The sequence below is a fragment of the Dromiciops gliroides genome, chromosome 1, assembly GCF_019393635.1.
Source record: "Dromiciops gliroides isolate mDroGli1 chromosome 1, mDroGli1.pri, whole genome shotgun sequence".
Classification (NCBI taxonomy): domain Eukaryota; kingdom Metazoa; phylum Chordata; class Mammalia; order Microbiotheria; family Microbiotheriidae; genus Dromiciops; species Dromiciops gliroides.
The window spans coordinates 97,895,500-97,914,889 of NC_057861.1; the positions used below are offsets into that span (position 1 = coordinate 97,895,500).

Sequence of the window (19,390 nt, forward strand, 5' to 3'; positions counted from 1 at the left end):
TTATGCTGCAGTTTTCTGGAAGACTTACTCATTTAGAGTATCTTATTTGCTAATGATGCTGGTTAAATGAGGTATTAACAGTATATCTAACAGATAAGGCTGAGACAGTCCACCTGTTTCAATACCCACATCAAGAAAATGTTACTAGCATAAAAAACTGAACAACCTTCTTTCTGCAACAGTCACGGTTCCTGTTTTCTTATCTTTGGCTCATTTTAAATTAGAAGCACTAGAATAGCTGTGTATGGTACTTTCAATTAATTGCTTTTTATTATGCATCTTCCATTTAGTGTAAAAAATAAGAGGGAGTGAACGCTTACCCTCCCCCCCCCCCCCAATTTAGAAGCCATGGGATCTTCGGTCCACAAACAGAAATACTTCTGAAATACGCTAAAAACAAGTGCAACTAGAGTCCAGCTGACACTAATTAGCAGAAAATGAGAAACTCTCCTTTCATTTTCCCCATCTTTTTTTCTCTTTCATGCCCTCAACTGTCAGTGGCCTCAATCCCTTTACAGGACTGAAATAATAATTTGAAAACAAGTCTCTTTTAATAAGTTTGGAATGGATTTCTTAATAGGACTCTCTGTTGAAAGAGATAAATATCTAGGGAATGTACCCCAGATATCCCTGTCATTTATTTAATTCAATCCATGAAAATAAAGATTATGACAGGACAAATATTCAATGACTTTTTGGATCCACATGTGACCTGAAGCCTTGATGTTTTAAAAAGAAAAAAAAAAGTAGAATTCAATAGGTTTTTTTAATTAAAACTTTTCTACAATTTATTTTGTTTTGTACTTCTCTATTTTGTGCATTAAATAATCACCTCTATTACCACAATCCCATGAAAGCGAATGTATATTTTTGAGGTAGTTTGAGATCTTTGGTTAAATGGTCTTTCAAAAGTACAGTTTGGGAGGGAGCGTGTTATTACATATGAAAGCCTTCCAAAATTATTTGTTATTGTTTAAATTGTTCAGTTCATACACATCTTTTCAGGGTTTTCTAAAAGCAACCCTTCCATCATTTCTTTTTCTTTTCTTTTCTTTTTTCACACAGCTAGTAAGTGTTAAGTGTCTGAGGCCAGATTTAAACTCAGGTCCTCCTGAATCCATGGCAGGTGCTTTATCCACTGTTCCATCTAGGTATCCCCCTTCCATCATTTCTTATGGCACAATAGTATTACTTTACATTCCTATACCACAATTTTCTCAGTAATTCCCCAATTGATGGGTACTCCCCTCATTTCTAGTTCTTCACATCCACTAAAAGAACTACTATAAATATTTTTTGTACATATGAGTCCTTTTCCTCTTTCTTTGATCTCTCTGAGGTATAGGCCTACAGTGACCTGGTTTAGTAACTTTTAGGGTATGGTTCCAGATAACTTTCCAAACCCTTTCGACAGAAAGGTGATGAACTCAGGGTACAGTATGAGACATACATATTTTAGGCATGTCTAATGAGGGAATCTGTTTTGTTTGATCTGTGTATTTGTTACAAGGGTGTTTATTTTTTCCAGTGTGGGGAGGTAGAAAGGAAAGAAAAAATTTCTAATTGAAAAAATTAAATTAAAATAATTTATGAAAACAATGCTTCTTGAAGAATGTAACTAACCTAAATCAGATGGATAAAGTTGTAAAATGCTTTCAGATAAAAACTGTGAAATAGTATAATTTTCCAATTACATGTAGGTATCCAGGCAAATTTCTTCTTGCAGAATCTGTTTTTAGAACTAATGTTTGCCGTTACAGAGGAAGCTGTGTTGTGAAACAGTTTTCAGAGGTGCTGTAAAATGGTATGCTACAGAAGGCTTTGGCTTAATATAGCTCAGTTTAGAACAGAACCACTGGGAAATTCCAGATTTTCACAGTTCTACCTTGCTCAGTGATTTTCCATTTTCTTTTCATCTTTTTTAATTGGCTATTACTATTGCTGTTGGGTGGCCTTCTCCCTGCTGTTCTAAGTGAGCATTTTAAAAAGCCCCACTTTTTGTCTTTGTGAAAGCTGCAGGTTTGTGCTCTTTTTGAGAGGTGGTTGTCAGAGATTTTGTTTTCTCAAGCCTTAGACAATTACTGCTGCTTAAAGGCATTTACTTCTGTGTATGAACTTGGTAGGGCATTCACCAGAATCCTCATGATAAGCCTCGTTCTACAAATTAATAGCAGATCAGTTGTCTGGGTATTCAAGGTAGCCCTGTTCTGACCAAGCCCTTTCAGTAAACAGATCAATTCCCATGCATCTCATGTTTCCCATAGGAATATACAACAGCTCTAAAAAGATCTTGACTGGGGCAGCTAGATGGCACAGTGGATAGAGCACCGGCCCTGGATTCAGGAGTACCTGAGTTCAAATCCGACCTCAGACACTTAACACTTACAAGCTGTGTGACCCTGGGCAAGTCGCTTAACCCCAATTGCCCCGCAAAAAAAAAAAAAAAAAAAAAAAAAAAGATCTTGACTAGCCTTAAATCATTCCTAGGACTGAAGAGCCTGCTTAGTTCTGAGAACTTTCCCGAGGTTTACTGCACATTAGTATGAAAAAGTTGTCAGTTATAAGTTGGCTACAGGGGAATCTTATTCTCTGTTTTCCATCAGATCCTCAGTATGGTCTTAGAGTTGGAACTTTTAGTGTTTCCTTGGAGTTTTTAGGATGAGAGATATTATAAGAATGATCTTAATTATCCAGAGCCCTTGCTGGTACATGTCATTCCTGGATAGATGTTCTCTTGAGTATGTAAAAACCTTGGGGAGCTGGGTCTTAGAATAAAAAACCTATGAAGTTCCCTAGTCCCTTTCAACATAGAATTGGTTCCAAGGACCTGCACTCAAATGCCTTTCATTACTCATACTGACTATACATTTTGTTTTGCTTTTTTTGTTTGTTTGTTTTTGGGGCAATGGGGGTTAAGTGACTTGCCCAGGGTCACACAGCTAGTGAGTGTCAAGTGTCTGAGGCCGGACCTGAACTCAAGTACTCCTGAATGCAGGGCCGGTGCTTTATCCACTGCGCCACCTAGCCGCCCCCCTGGCTATACATTTTGAGCATATATGTACTCACAAACCGCTGTATCTTTTGTTCTCCCTCTCCTGCTTAGATTTTCAATCTCCTTTATAAGCATCCTATACGCCATCATAACTAAATAACTACATCAAGGAACTGCACCTTAGGCTATCATGCCAAACAATGAACTCTGGTGTTCAGGGCTTCTTAAAGGTGTTGTTGTGGTTGTTTTAGGGTGGGGATTAAGATTGTAGATGGCTGTGTAAATGCTATGTTGTTGCTCGACTGCCTTTCCCTGAAGGTTTCTCAGCTCTAAAATATCATGTTAGAGATAATCTAATCAAAATCATAGTTTTATGACTTGTAGTATTTGGTCCAAATAGCTGGATATAATCAACATCTGCCATTTTGTCATCAGTCTTGATATTTCAACTCTATAATATATTATTATTTTCATAGCGATGGAGAGTAAGAGAATGGCACCTTTTTATTTATCTTGTGTAACTAAGGAATGATATGAAGTAATCCCTTAATTACTCCTAAGCCATGCCACTCTTTTCATTTGTTTGTTACCTCATTTAAGGTGTTTTAATTGTTTATTGTTTAGGACCTCTTTGGTTTGTCCACATTCTTCCTGCCGTGTTGGCTCTAAAATGATAAGTAAATATTTTGCTAAACTTGAGATGTGCTCCTTTTTCTTCATAAACCTGGAATCCATGGTATTTCTATATTACCATAGTATTTTTGTCAGTTTATCTTTTCTAATGTATAAAATTTTATCTTAATAATATCATTCATGATGTGATTCTTGTCTTCAACTCTGAAAAGCCTTGTCTTTGGTCTCATTGGATCCTTAACAAAAACAAATAACAAACCCAAACCAAACCACTTGTTTCTATTTTCCTGGTTCGGTGTCAGTCTGATGCTATACATTAGGTAGTGGTGCTTGGCCAATCTTATCTTTGTAGCTCCTTTAACTGATGATAGTTTTATGCTGCTGGCAGCTGAGGCAAATGCTGATAGCTTAATAAAACTTGGGTATTAAAGACACTTCCTTTACAGCAAGGTAAAGAAGTTCCTTAACATGCTTAATGTCTGTCACATGTACTTACCAGTAGTAGTTTGTGCACCCATGCTTAGTCCAATTAATGTTTTTCTTTCATTTGACATTTGGGAGTGTTACTTATGTCACTGCTAATACTATTCTATTGAATCATGAATACTTTCATACATCAGTAATGATATATCTTCACTGAAGCTCCCTCCATGCAGATTTATCATCTCAATCCATTAACCCCCAGTTTATTCTCTACCCTTGGCCCCCTGGTCTCCTTGTCCTTTTGCTACTTATCCTTTTCCAGACTTGGGTTACTCCCATCTGTCTTTTCTGCTCCTATTCATATGCTGCTAAATGCAGCTGGAGGAAGTCATGTAACTCCATGCAGACTGAGTCTGTTATAAATTTATCATGTTCAGTCTCAGTGGCTCAGTCTCAGTGCTGTACACTAATCCTTTTCCTGATCTGCCCCATTGTTCTCCTTGCTCACCATTGCTACTTCCAGACTTTCCAACTACCATCATTATTCAGTAAACACTCCTCCTTTGAGATTCATTCAATCCATATTTATCACCCAGTCAAGACTCTGATAGCTGATATATATTGATGCCCAGAACACTCCTTCCCTACTCAATGAATATAGTGTTAGTTCATAGTCTTTCTCTCCATCTCACCTTCTGTCCTCGTTGGGGAATTCAGTGTACATATTCATTCACTCGATATTCCCTCAAACACTCTAATTTCCCAGTTTCTTGATTTACTTCTTTCCCAAAATCTATTCCTCTATTTCATCTCAGTTATATAGAGAGATGATAATATCTTTGGTCTTCCTATTATCCAGAAGAGTTCATTTCCATGTTCATAAACTTGTCTTTTATAATTCTATCTTTCTCTCTGCCTTGTTACCACGAAACCTATTCTTCATCCTCAATGTAATGTCTAGTTTCTTCAGTCTTCAGTTCTTTCCAAGGCCACCATCCCTACACTTGCTTCTCTTCCTCATCTTAAACCCTTGGTGAACCAGTTCAACTCAATTATCTTTTACCCTGGAGTCTCTTGTTCTCTTATTCTGTTCCTGATGTGATGAGTAAAATCTAATGTGTGGTCACCTTTTTCCTCTCCCCAGTGTAGGGAAAACTAGCTAGGGCTTACTTATAAATTAGAAGCTTTAGCACCAAGTTTGGCATTAAGCATTTATTAGAGAGTAGAGAACATGTGGAATTCAGGAAGTTAAGAAACCGATCTACCCTAGAGGAGAGATAAGAGTTCTGCCTTTCCTGCTTCTTCTTCCAAATCTCCTGCCACCACCTCGTCATCCCCCTCCCCCCACCCCAAAGAGAAAGAGCCTTTGCCTGAGAGAGCAGAAGCTCCCTGCGGGTCTGGAAGAGAGGCTGTTCCCACACACCACTCCAAGCTAATTGGCTGGTAGCATTCAAGTCCATTGATTATTGACATGACTTGAAAGTGGTCTTAAGTTAGTGAATTTACTGTAGTTAGTTAGGAGTTCGTGCATGCGTCCGTGTGTGTGTGTGTGTGTGTGTGTGTGTGTGTGTGTGTGTGTGTGTGTGTGTGTGTGTGTGTGTGTGTGTGTGTGTGTGTGTGTGTGTATCTGAGTACGCTTGAGGGCCAGGCAGGTTGAGGGCCAGGCAGGTGTGGCTTAATCACTCCCACTACTCAAGTCAATCAATCCAAATCAGTCTCTTCCAGGTGGGACCTTTGGGCATTGGCAAATCCCATGATTTTCTCACATTCATCTTGCCCTCTCAAGCCCTACCCTTGGAATACTTTCATCATCTTCTATTTTTATTCTTATTCATGTTGCTGAACAAAGCTAGAAAAACCTCACAAAATTGTACTGATTAGATCCATTCCAATTTTATGTTATATAATCTCAACTGAGCCCTCATTGTAATAAGCAGTCGTTTACACATTCCTAATTTATTCCCTATCCCACCCACAACAGAAGCTATTCCAAATTTTTTCATCCCACCTCAAGCCTCCCACAACACCCCCTTCCACCACTATCTCAATTGAGGATATTACTTAATACTTAACTGAAAATACTGAGACCATTTGGTGAGAGTTCTCTCTTTTCTTCTTCTCCTCCTCTTGAATTACTCAGACATCTTTCCCCACTATCCCTTTCCACACCCTTAATGGCCCTTCTTAACAAGGCAATCTCATCTACATGCATCCTTAACCTCAATCCAGTTTTTCTCTAAGCAGATTGTCCCCATTATCTCTATTCTTTCTTTATCTTCACCTCTTCTATGGTCTACTTTGTTACTGTTTACATACACTCTCATCTAGCTCTCCTACCCCTATCCTTAAAAACCTTTCACTTGATCTGATCATCTGTACTAGCTCTCATTCTAGATGCCTCCTCCCTTTTGTGGCTCTACTTCTTGAGAAAGGTGTCTACATTCAATGCCTCTGCATCCTCTCCTCCCATTCTCCTCTAAACTCTCTGCAGTTTGACTCCTCGCCTCATCACTCAGCTGAAATGCTTTCTTCAAGGTTACAGTGATCCATTAATTGCAAAATATGAGCACCCATTTTCTATCCTTCTTGATCTTTCTGCAGCCTTTGATGTAGTTGACTATTCTCTTTTACTGGATACTCTTATCTTTTGTTTTTCATGACTGCTCTCTCCTGGATCTCTTCCTACATATATGACACCTTCCTTTTCTTTTTTACAAATTTTTTTTTTAATTAATAAAGTATTTTATTTTTTCCCCGTTACATGTAAAGATAGTTCTCAACTTTTGTTTATACAGGCTTTCCAATTTCAGATTTTTCTCCCTCCCTCCCCTCCCTCCCCCCTCCCCTAGACAGCAGGTAATCTGATATAGGTTTTTTTAATATATATATATATATATATATATATACACACACACACACATATATATGTATATATATACATATATATATTAACATTAATCCTATTTCTGCATTAGTCATGTTATAAGAGAAAAATCAGAGCAATGATGAAAAACCTCAAAATAGAAAAAACAACAGCACCAAAACCAAAAGAAATAGTATGGTTCATTCAGCATCTATACTCCACAGTTCTTTTTTTTTTTCTTGGATTTGGAGATCCTCTTCTATCATGAGTTCCCTGGAACTCTTCTGTACCATTGCATTGGTGAGAAGAATATAGTCCATCACAGTAGATCAACACTCAATGTTGATAATACTGTGTACAATGTTCTTCTGGTTCTGCTCATCTCACTCATTATCAGCCCACACAAGACCCTCCAGGTTTCTCTGAACTCCTACCGCTCATCGTTTCTTACAGCACAATAGTATTCCATTGTATTCATATACCACAACTTGTCCAGCCATTCCCCAATTGATGGGCATCCCCTCAACTTCCAATTCCTTGCCACCACATAAAGAACAGCTATAAATATTTTTGTACATGTGGGTCCCTTTCCCCTTTCCATGATTTCTTTGGGAAAAAGACCCAAAAGTGGTATTGCTGGGTCAAAGGGTATGCACAGCTTTATCGCCCTTTGGGCATAATTCCAAATTGTTCTCCAGAATGGTTGGATCAGTTCACAGCTCCACCAACAATGTTCCAATTTTCCCACAGCTTCTCCAACATTTATTATTTTCCTTTTTTGTAATTTTAGCCAATCTGATAGGTGTCAGGTGGTACCTCAGAGTTGTTTTAATTTGCATCTCTCTAATGATTAGAGATTTAGAGCATTTTTTCATATGGGAATAGATAACTTTGGTTTCTTCATCAGAAAACTGCCTGTTCATATCCTTTGACCATTTCTCAATTGGGGAATGACTTGGATTCTTATAAATTTGATTTAGTTCCCTATATATTTTAGAGATGAGACCTTTATCAGAAGTACTGGCCACAAAAATTGTTTCCCAGCTTTCTGCCTCCCTTCTAATTTTGGATGCATTGCTTCTGTTTGTACAAAATTTTTTTAATTTAATGTAATCAAAATCATTCATTTTGCATTTTATAATATACTCTATCTCTTGTTTGGTCATAAACTTTTCCTTTCCAAAGATCTGATAGGTAGACTATTCCTTTCTCTCCTAATTTACCTATGGTATCACCTCTTATGTCTAAATTGTGTATCCATTTTGACTTTATTTTAGTATAAGGTGTAAGATGTTGGTCTAAGCCTAATTTCTGCCATACTATCTTCCAGTTTTCCCAGCAGTTTTTGTCAAATACTGAGTTCCTATCCCAGAAGCTGGAGTCTTTGGGTTTATCAAACACTACATTACTAGTGTCATTTACTACTGCGTTTCCTGTGCCTAGCCTATTCCATTGATCTACCACTCTATTTTTTAGCCAGTACCAGATAGTTTTGATGACTGCTGCTTTATAGTAAAGCTCCAGGTTTGGTACCGCTAACCCACCTTCCTGTGAATTTTTTTTTTCATTATTTCCTTGAATATTCTTGATTTTTTTGTTTTTCCAGATGAATTTTGTTATTATTTTTTCTAGTTCTATAAAATAATTTTTAGGTAGTCTGATTGGTATGGCACTGAATAAGTAAATTAATTTAGGTAGCATTGTCATTTTTACTATATTAGCTCTGCCTATCCATGAGCAATTGATATCTTTCCAATTATTTAGATCTGATTTGATTTGTGTGAAGAGTGTTTGGTAGTTGTGTTCATAGAGTTCCTGGGTTTGTCTTGGCAAGTAGACTCCCAAGTATTTTATATTATCTACCGTTACTCTAAATGGAATTTCTCTTTCTATCTCTTTCTGCTGGACTTTGTTGGTCATGTATAGAAATGCTGATAATTTATGTGGATTTATTTTATATCCTGCTACTTTGCTAAAGTTGTTAATTGTTTCAAGTAATTTTTGAGTTGATTCTCTAGGATTCTTTAAGTATACCATCATATCATCTGCAAAGAGTGATAGTTTTGTTTCCTCCTTGCCTATTCTAATTCCTTTAATTCCTTTTTCTTCTCTGATTGCTAAAGCTAACATTTCTAGTACAATATTAAATAATAGGGGTGATAATGGACATCCCTGTTTCACCCCTGATCTTATTGGGAAGGCCTCTAATTTATCTCCATTGCATATAATACTTGCTGATGGCTTTAGGTAGATACTGTTTATTATTTTAAGGAAAGCTCCACCTATTCCTAAACTCTCTAGTGTTTTTATGAGGAATGGGTGTTGTATTTTGTCAAAAGCTTTCTCTGCATCTATTGAGATAATCATATGATTTTGGTTGGTTTTCTTATTGATGTGGTTGATTATGTTCATATTTTTCCTAATGTTGAACCAGCCCTGCATTCCTGGTATAAATCCTACCTGGTCATAATGTATTATCCTGGTGATCACTTGCTGTAATCTCCTTGCTAATATCTTATTTAAGATTTTAGCATCAATATTCATTAGGGAAATTGGTCTATAATTTTCTTTCTCTGTTTTTGACTTGCCTGGTTTTGGTATCACCACCATATTTGTGTCATAAAACGAATTTGGTAGAACTCCTTCTTCACCTATTTTTCCAAATAATTTGTATAATATTGGAATTAATTGTTCTTTAAATCTTTGGTAAAATTCACCTGTAAACCCATCTGGCCCTGGGGATTTTTTCTTAGGGAGTTCATTAATGGCTTGTTCAATTTCTTTTCCTAATATGGGTTTATTTAAGGATTTTATTTCCTCTTCAGTTAACCTGGGCAGTTTGTATTTTTGTAAATATTCATCCATTTCCTTTAGATTGTCAAATGTATTGGCATACAGTTGGGCAAAATAATTCCTAATTATTGATTTAATTTCCACTTCATTGGTGGTAACATCACCCTTTTCATTTTTGATACTGGTAATTTTTTTTCTTCTTTCTTTTTTTTAATCAAATTAACCAATATTTTATCTATTTTATTGGTTTTTTCATAAAACCAGCTCTTAGTTTTATTGATTAATTCTATAGGTTTTTTGCTTTCAATCTTATTAATTTCTCCTTTATTTTTCAGGATCTCTAGTATCTAATTGGGGATTTCTAATTTGTTCTTTTGCTACCTTTTTAAGTTGCAAGCCCAATTCATTAATCTCCTCTTTCTCTTTTTTATTCATGTAAGCATTTAGAGCTATAATTTTTCCCCTAAGCACTGCTTTGGCTTCATCCCATAGATTTTGGTATGTTGTCTCATTATTGTCATTCTTTTGGATATAGTTATTGATTGTTTCTATGATTTGTTGTTTGGCCCATTCATTCTTTAGAATGATATTATTTAGTTTCCAATTGATTTTCATTCTACTTTTTCCTGGCTCTTTCTTACATGTAATTTTTATTGCATCATGATCTGAGAAGGATGCATTTACTATTTCTGCCTTTCTACATTTGACTATGATGTTTTTGTGCCCTACTACATGGTCAGTTTTTGAAAATGTGCCATGTACTGCTGAGAAAAAGGTATATTCCTTTCTATCCCCATTCAATTTTCTCCAGACATCTATCATGTCTAACTTTTCTAGTAATCACTTCTTTCTTATTTATTTTTTGGCTAGATTTATCTAATTCTGAGAGGGGGAGATTCAGGTCCCCCACTAGTATAGTATTACTGTCTAATTCCTCTTGTAACTCATTTAACTTCTCCTCTGAGAACTTGGATGTTATACCACTTGGCACATACATATTTAATATTGATATTACTTCATTATCTATAGTACCTTTAAGCAAGATGTAATTTCCTTCCTTATCTCTTTTAATGAGATCTATTTTTGCCTGTGCTTTGTCTGAGATAAGGATTGCTACCCCTGCTTTTTTTACTTTAGCTGAAGCATAATATATTCTGCTCCAGCCTTTTACCTTTACTCTGTGTGTATCTCTCTGCTTCAAATGTGTTTCTTGTAAACAGCATATTGTAGGATTATGGTTTTTAATCCACTCTGAAATTCGCTTCTGTTATATAGCAGAGTTCATCACATTCACATTCACAGTTATTATTACTGACTGTTTATTCCCCTCCATTCTATTTACCCTCTTTGTACTTTCCCCCCCTTCTTTCACCCTATTCCTCCTCACTGACATTTTACTTCTTACCCCTGGCTCCCCCAATCTGCCCTCCCTTTTTATCACCCCCCTCTCTTTTCTTTACCCTTTTCTCCCTTGCTTTTGTCCTCCCTTCTATCAGTCCCCCCTTTCCCTTCCCCTTTTGCTTCCCTAAAGAATGAGCTAAGTTTCTTTATCCCAATGAACGTATATGTTATTTCCTCTTTGAATCAAATCTAATGAGAGTAGGGTTGAAACAATGTTCACCCCTCCCTTCTTTCCCTCTATTGTAATAGGTTTTTTTTTCACCTCTTCTTATGATATAATTCATCCCATTCCACCTCCCCTTTCTTCTCCTCCCCATAGACTCCCTTTTTAAATTCTTTCTTTTTTTTTTTTTTTTTTTTGCAGGCAATGGGGGTTAAGTGACTTGCCCAGGGTCACACAGCTAGTAAGTGTCAAGTGTCTGAGGCTGGATTTGAACTCAGGTACTCCTGAATTCAGGGCCGATGCTTTAACTACTGCGCCATCTAGCTGCCCCAATAGACTCCCTTTTTAACCCCTTAATTTTTTTTGTATCATCACATCAAAGACAATTTATATTTATACCCTCTGTGTAAACTCCTTCTCTCTGCCCAAATACATTTACAGTTCTTAAGAGTTATGAGTATTATCTTCCCGTGTAGAGATATAAACAGTTTAACCTAATTGGGTAACTTTTTTTTTTTTTCCTTCTGTTTACCTTTTTAAACTTCTCTTGAGTCTTATATGTTAAGATCGAATTTTCTCTTCAGTTCTGGTCTTTTCACCAGGAAAGATTGAAAGTCCCCAATGTCATTAAATGTCCATCTTTTCCCCTGAAAGAAAATGCACATTTTTGCTGGGTAATAGATTCTTGGCTGCAATCCAAGCTCCTTTGCCTTCCAGAATATCATATTCTAAGCCTTGCGGTCCTTTAATGTTGAAGCTACCAGGTCCTGAGCAATCCTGACTGTGGCTCCATGATATTTAAATTGCTTCTTTCTGGCTGCTTGGAGTATTTTCTCCTTCACCTGATAATTCTGGAATTTGTCTACAATATTCCATGGACTTTTCCTTTTGGGGTCTCTTTCAGGAGGTGATCGGTGGATTCTTTCAATGATGATTTTATCCTCTGATTCTATGATATCAGGGCAGTTCTCCTTAATAATTTCCTGGAGTATGGTGTCTAGATTCTTTTTCTGGTCATGGCTTTCAGGCAGTCCAATGCTTCTCAAATTGTCTCTCCTCGATCTGTTTTCCAGATCAGTTGTCTTTCCAATGAGGTATTTCACATTTTCTTCTATTTTTTCATTCTTTTGATTCTGCTTGACTGATTCCTGGTGTCTCATGGATTCCTTATCTTCCAACTGTCCCATTTAAATTTTTAAGGCATTGTTTTCTTCAGTGAGATTATGTACCTTTTTTTCCATTTGGCCAGTCAATCTTTTTGCTTACTTTTCCAAGCTGCTGATTCTTTTTTCATAGTTTTCTTATTTTGCTTTAATTTCTCTCCCCATTTTTTTCTTCTACCTCTCTCAATTGATTTTTTAAATCCTTTTTGAGCTCTTCCAGGAAGGCTTTTTGTTCTTGAGATCAATTCACCTTCCCTGGGGAGGCTTCACATATAGGCAATTTGAGGCTATTGTCCTCATCTGAGTTTGTGTTGGCTTCTTCCCTACTGATACAGAAGCTCTCAATGGAGTGGGCTCTTTTTTGCTTCTTACTCATTATTGCCGCTTGTTTATTTATTTTTTAAGTTGAGGTCTGCTCTGGGGGCACCAGGGTCCCTGTTTTGGGCTTCTTGTGCAGGGGTATAGGTGCTGTGTGACCGGCTTTTTACTCTGAGGCCTTTATAGTGTGTGCAGTTCCACCCCCTGCATTTCCTCTCTGAGTGCCCTTGGCCAGGTGCCCGATCCCACCTGTCTCGTTCGTGGCCCTACAGCCCGCCCTCTCGGCCGGTGCAGGTAGGTTTTTCCACTGTCCTTCTTGGCCACCAGATTTTTGAGCCAGGTTCCAGGGGCCTCAGTTGTTCGGCTGTGGCCCACAGCTCCTGCTGACTTTCCCTGACCCGCTCGGCTCTGGGCTGCTGCCCTGCGCTAGGCCTCCCTTTTGCCTGAGTCAGACCAACCTTTTCCTGAAGTCTTCTAAATTATTTCTGGTTGGAAGACTGTGTTTCTCTGTCTCTTTGCAGGTTCTGTAGTTTCAGAATCTGTCCAGAGGCTTGATTTAATGTTCTTTTTGAGGGAACAGAAGGAGAGCTCAGGCAGCTTGCTGCTTCCTCTCCACCATCTTGGCCAGCACCTTCCTTTTCAATCTCATCTGTTGGGTCTTCTTGTAGGACATACCCACTAAATGTGGATATCTTCTAAAGGTCTGTCCATTTCCCTTTTTTCTTTTCCTTCTATTCTGTCACCCTTGGTGATATCATGGATTCAATGATCATCTCTGTGCAATGATTCTCAAATCAATTTATCTGGCTCTAACTTCTCTCATGACCTCCAGTTTTGTATCGCCAGTTGTCTATTGAATATCATGTACTGGATGTCCCATAAAAATTTAAAGCTGGGGGTGGCTAGGTAGCGCAGTGGATAAAGCACCGGCCCTGGATTCAGGAGTACCTGAGTTCAAATCCAGCCTTGGACAATTGACACTTACTAGCTGTGTGACTCTGGGCAAGTCACTTAACCCCCATTGCCCCGCAAACAAAACAAAACAAATACCAGTGGCTTCCTATTACCTTCAGGATCAAGTATTAAATCCTATTTGACATTTAAATCCCTTCCCCTCCTGGTCCCTTTCTACCTTTTCATTCTTCTTTTACTTGATACCACTCATCTTATTCAGTGACACTGGTTTTCTTGCTGTTTCTTTTCTTTCTTTCCTTTTCTTTTTTTTAGAGTCCTTCTTCTTCTTCTTCTTTTTCTTCTTCTTCTTCTTTTGGTGGGGCAATGAGGGTTAAGTGACTTGCCCAGGGTCACACAGCTAGTAAGAGTCCAGTGTCTGAGGCCAGATTTGACCTCAGGTGTGCTTCTGAATCCAGGTCCAGTGCTTTATCCACTGTGCCACCTAGCTGCCCCATTTCTTGTTGTTTCTTACAAGACATTCCATATCCTATCTTCTTGCCTTTCCCTGGCTGCCCTCCATGCCTGGAATGCTCTCTTTTGTCACTTACATCTCCTGGCTTCTTCTCTAGTTTCCTTTATCACCCATTTCAAATCTCACTTTGTGCAAGAGGCCTTTCCCATATTATCATCTCCCAGTCCCTCACTGCTAGTGTCTTTCCTCTGAGATTATTTCCATTTACTCTGAATATATCTTTGATGTATGGAGTTGTTTTCATGATTGGTTCATCTTTGGTATATGAACTTCTTGAGGACATGGCCTATGTTTTTGCCTTTCTCTATATCCCCAGCACTTAGTGCTTCACACATGGTGCATAATAAATCCTTGTTGACTCACTGATTGCTAAAGTTGGGGGTCTTTTCAGCAAAACCCTCCATAACTCAGTCCCTTCCACCTTCCCTGTCTCTCCCCTCTTACCATGTGCTCTCTGCTGTCCAGCCACTTTGGCCTCCTTGATGTTCTTCCTACAAGTTACTCCATCTTTTGACTCTGTGCTCCCATGACTAGATTTTTGTCTGTCCTCCCTGATGTTTCTTGGCTTTCATCAAGTCTCAGCTCACTCTAGCCTTTGAAAAGAAGCCTTTCCTGAACCTCCATCTTACTGGTGCCTTCCCTCTATTGGTTATCTCCAATTTATCCTGCATTTTTTTGTTAAGTAGTTATTTGCATGTTGTCTTCCACACTAGATCCTGAGCTCCTCCAGAGCAGAGACTGTCTTTCGCTTTTCTTTGTTTCCCCAACAAGTAGCACCATGCCTGGCATGGAGTAGGTAGGCACTTAATAATTGACTGATCTTGGTGGTATATCATATTTGCTTGCTCCATGGATCCTAACATGTATAATGATGACAATTTTTGTTTTTCAGTTACTGAAGATCTTATTAGACGAAATGCAGAACATAACGACTCTGAAATTTTTTCCTTGGAGGAGCTCTCGTTGCACCAACAAGAAATTGAAAGACTAGAAAATATTGATAAATGGTGTCAGGATTTAAAAATTCTCTACCTTCAAAACAATCTCATTGCAAAAATTGGTAAGATTCCAGTAATTTTCTATCAGTTTCTTTAGCATTTTTGAATTGGAAAATGTTCTTAAAGGAAGCATCAATCTTTTATGTAGAATAAGAAAATATAGCTCAAAACACAAGCCTAGACAGTATTCAAGGATTGATTACTGAATTTATTGTCTCCTTTTGCCATTCATTAATCAGTTAAGCTATATGTCATATCTTTCATCAGAGAGTTTACAAAGGTAGAAAAAGGAGGTGAATTTCATTGTGCTATTTGTAGCCTTGAGCTTTTGATGTGACTCCATGTAGCTTTGGTAAAAAAAAATAGTGATTAAAAAGGATATGTCCCTAGTATTAACCAAATGTTTACACTACTCACTGGGCCAAGGGAAGATGGAGGAACTGAGAGAGGTGTGGAATGTCACTGAAAATTATACTGGTTCTTTGACTGTCACAGAATGCCCTGCAAATATTGGTGTTGCTGTTATTATTATTCTACTGTTTATTGCTCAAATAAATATAGAAATGAGAAGAAGAAATTATTACTAGAGTCAATTAGGAGCAGGAAATATTTATTAAGCAGCTAAGATGAGTTATTTTCTTTTGAAAGTTCTACTCATATGGTTCATTATGGTGTGGAGGTTACTAATTCTCAAAGATGATTCCAGTATAAGTTTACCCTACTAAGTTGCAGAGGTTATGGATATGGGTTCTGCAATAGCCTTTACAATAAATATGTATACACACATACAGACACAGAAACAAAGAAACAAATAAATAAATGATGATGTATACATATGTATATATTCACATACAATATTCATGTATGTAAAATACATTCTCTATATATGTTTTCTGAGGACCATTATTTCTAAGTTCAAAGAGACTTATCTCTAGAAGGTTAGTCATTGCACTGAATTTTTACATTTAGTTTGCCACAGCAACTTAAGATCTTAAGAAGGGGGTGAGGTTTTTTGTTTTTTGTTAATGAGGGAGTACCTTCACTAATAAAGTAACAGACCCTTGAAGTTGTCATATAAAGACTATGTTAGGCACATAAGGTTATATGTAAAGATAAGAAAAACAGCTTACTTTCTCTCATGAAGCTTATAGTCTAGTACTGGGAGGTCAGATAGGTAGCTAAGATAAATGGAATTTATTATTTATAATATGCATACATAATAGATCAGGTGTGCTATTAGAATATAAATGTAGTGAGATCCAGTTGGTGGGATTGGGAAGGGCCTCATGGAGAAAAAACTTCATCTGGGTCCTGAGTTCTCGTGTCCAAGGCAAGTCACACTGGTGAATCCACACAAAAAAGATGTTTGCAACTCTCATGTCATATACAGATGTGTCTGTGTTAGATATATAAAAATAATTACATTGACAATTATATTATTAAATTATAGTTAGTGAAGTATAAAATATTTTATTAGTTCAGATGAAGAAGCAAGGATTTCTTTTGAGGTTGAGAACAGGGAAGGCTTGAAATGTCACCTGTGCCACACATGTTAGCAAGTGTGTTGTGGGGTCTATTAGTGTAAATAGTGACTAATGAGAAAGGTTTTGGGCTGTATACAGCATGAAATCTTTAAATTTGAGTTTTTCTATTGCTGTTGTTATATATGCATAATTTAGAATTGTTTGTTGAAAACTTAGACTTTGCATTCCTTTTTACTAGACATTGAAATTTTCCAGCTTTCTTTAGATAATTATTTTAAGGATCTTTACTAGAAATGAGAAGTTCTGGCACATAGCTAAATTAAAAGGCTGTTACATCAAATCACCAGCCTTTATGCATTGGGATATTGAAGTTTAGCACTAATTGTACAGATTTAAAATAGTTTCTCAGTTTCTTCATTCCCACAGCTGGTTCTTTTAAAACTAGTAAATGGTAGTGTGCTATACCAAGCCTTTCTAGAATTATTGAAAAGTTTCAATTTTTGCTTCCAAATATTTTTAACTGTACAAGTTTTATGATTTTTTCTTTGCATAGTGGAACTCTCTTCTTAACCCTTGGGAATCTGGTTCTGTCCCCTCTATTCCAATGAAACTACACTTTTAGTGGTTATTTCATCCCTTAATCCTATGATAAAGACCTTTCTAATCACTAAATCCATTGCTCTATTATCATTACTCATTTCCTTTGACTGTTCTATGGCATTGACACACATACCCCTTGTCTTCCGGGATGCTACACTACCTTGAGTTTACTTCTACATCTGTGATTACTCCTGTGTCCCTAACTTAGGCCTCTGTCTTTCACACATTCTCCTTTCCCCACTTTGGATATTTTTCTTGGTTCTCTGCATTTTTCTCTATCACATTCTTTACTTGGGTTGGTCTCATCTAGTTCCCCATCTTTAGCATTCACATCCATGTTGGCAACTCCCACTTTTTGTTCTACAACTCTAATTTATCTCCTGAGTTCTTGTTTTTCATATCAAACTGCCTGCTTGGCATTTCATCTTCAGTATTCCACAATAACAACGTATATGGAAAGCCTCCCTCTCATCTTGCTTCCCAAACTGCTTCCCCTTCTTAACTTTCCTATTTGTTAATTTTCCCTGTTACACAGAATTAGAACTTGAGTTACTTATGATTTTGCCCTCCACTTCCCTCCATATCCACTCAGTCATTACATTCAATCTTACTCCCTGCACCTGCCATCCTAAATGCCTCTCATATATTTCTTCATGTCTGTTTTCACCTTTGGAGCCTAAGCTGAGACCCTCATTACCTTATATTTTTTTAACAATAACTATAGAAAAGCACTTTAAATCATTATTGCCATTATGTATACATAATTTATGAAAAACTCAAGCTATAGAATTCTGGAATCGAATTTCTCTTCTTAAACTAAATACTCAAATAGATTTGTGCCCTCATCATTTTAGATGTTCCTTACAGTGATGCATTATCACAACTTATCCATGTCATCTGATTCTGTGCAACTTTTATCCTTATCCTCTACAAGTTTGCCATAGGATGTGCTCCCAAGGTATCGGACGTCTCCATTGCTTTTCTCTTGCATTCTTTTCTCTTTCCAGTTCATTGTAGGGATACTAGTGGAGAATTCTGGTCGTCTACCTTAATTTCCCTTGGTCTTCTTTTTCTATCAAAAATTTCCTTGATGATATCCTTTACTGCTGTTCTTCAGGGTTTCTTATTAGGTATGTATTTCATCTTGCTTGAATCCACCATACCCTTTTCCATTGCCCTCTCTGATCTTCATTTTAAATTCTTCAGATACTATTGTGATCCACATCTTGCAACTATATGACAACGCAGTAGAATGCTTGTTTAAGCTTTAGGACATCTTATCATTTACTTTAAGTGGAGTGGAGTGATTTAAATGTCTTAACCTTATATTTGTATCTGCCATGGCGAGGTCAGGAACCAAAAGGCCTCATCACCTTATAATTCAAAGATAGGGTTAGATTTCCAGCTGGTATTACTTGTTTATTCTTGGGCAAGTTATGTACTTTCTCCGGGTTTCAGTTTCCTCATAAATAAAATGAATTAGACTAGATGAATTCTAAGTTCTCTTTCAGTTCAAAATCTTATGTCCAAATAACCCACCAGTTGGTCTCCCTCTCTCACTCCTAGATGTGTTAAATGATCTGTCATGTTCTTTAGTACCTTTCTATGACACTCACCTACAGAGCAGATTCCAAGCTCAGAGAAAGGTGTCATAAAGAGGCTAAGGTTTTTTGAGTAATGGGATCATAGTTGCATTTGCTGTTAAGTAATATATCTGGTCTCCCTTTTAATTTGAAGGGTACAGAGTTTCTCACTTATATGAGAATTTTCAGACGTCAATGAAGATATATTAGATTATAGATTTTACCATTTATAGCTCTCTATAATAGGTAATTGCAACATGTACATTAAAAATATTTATACTCGTTTATTTATCCATTCATTCAGTGACAACCCAGGTATAAACTCATATGTTTAGTGATTTTATGTGATTCTTAAACTGAGAAGCAGTAGAGTGGAAAGATTGGAGTTAGGCCCAAAATACTTTGCTTCTTGTCCTGACTCCATCGTTTACTAAGCCATTTATCTTGTGCTAGTGATGTCACCTCTTTGCGCGTCAGTGTCATCCTTTCTGAAGTAGGAATAATACTATTTACCCTATTTTTCTCAAAAGCTAGTTGCAAGAAAAGCAAT

The 19,390-nt window shown here is 37.1% G+C and overlaps 1 protein-coding gene across 1 annotated transcript in view; it reads left to right on the forward strand.

The window, feature by feature from the left end:
• The window catches only part of DNAAF11 (dynein axonemal assembly factor 11), a 105,262-nt gene that overhangs the window by 8,878 nt on the left and 76,994 nt on the right, over positions 1 to 19,390 (forward strand). The window contains exon 2 of the mRNA XM_043978462.1: positions 15,068 to 15,235. Coding sequence (XP_043834397.1) covers positions 15,068 to 15,235 — 168 coding nt within the window. The remainder of the gene's footprint in view (positions 1 to 15,067; positions 15,236 to 19,390) is intronic.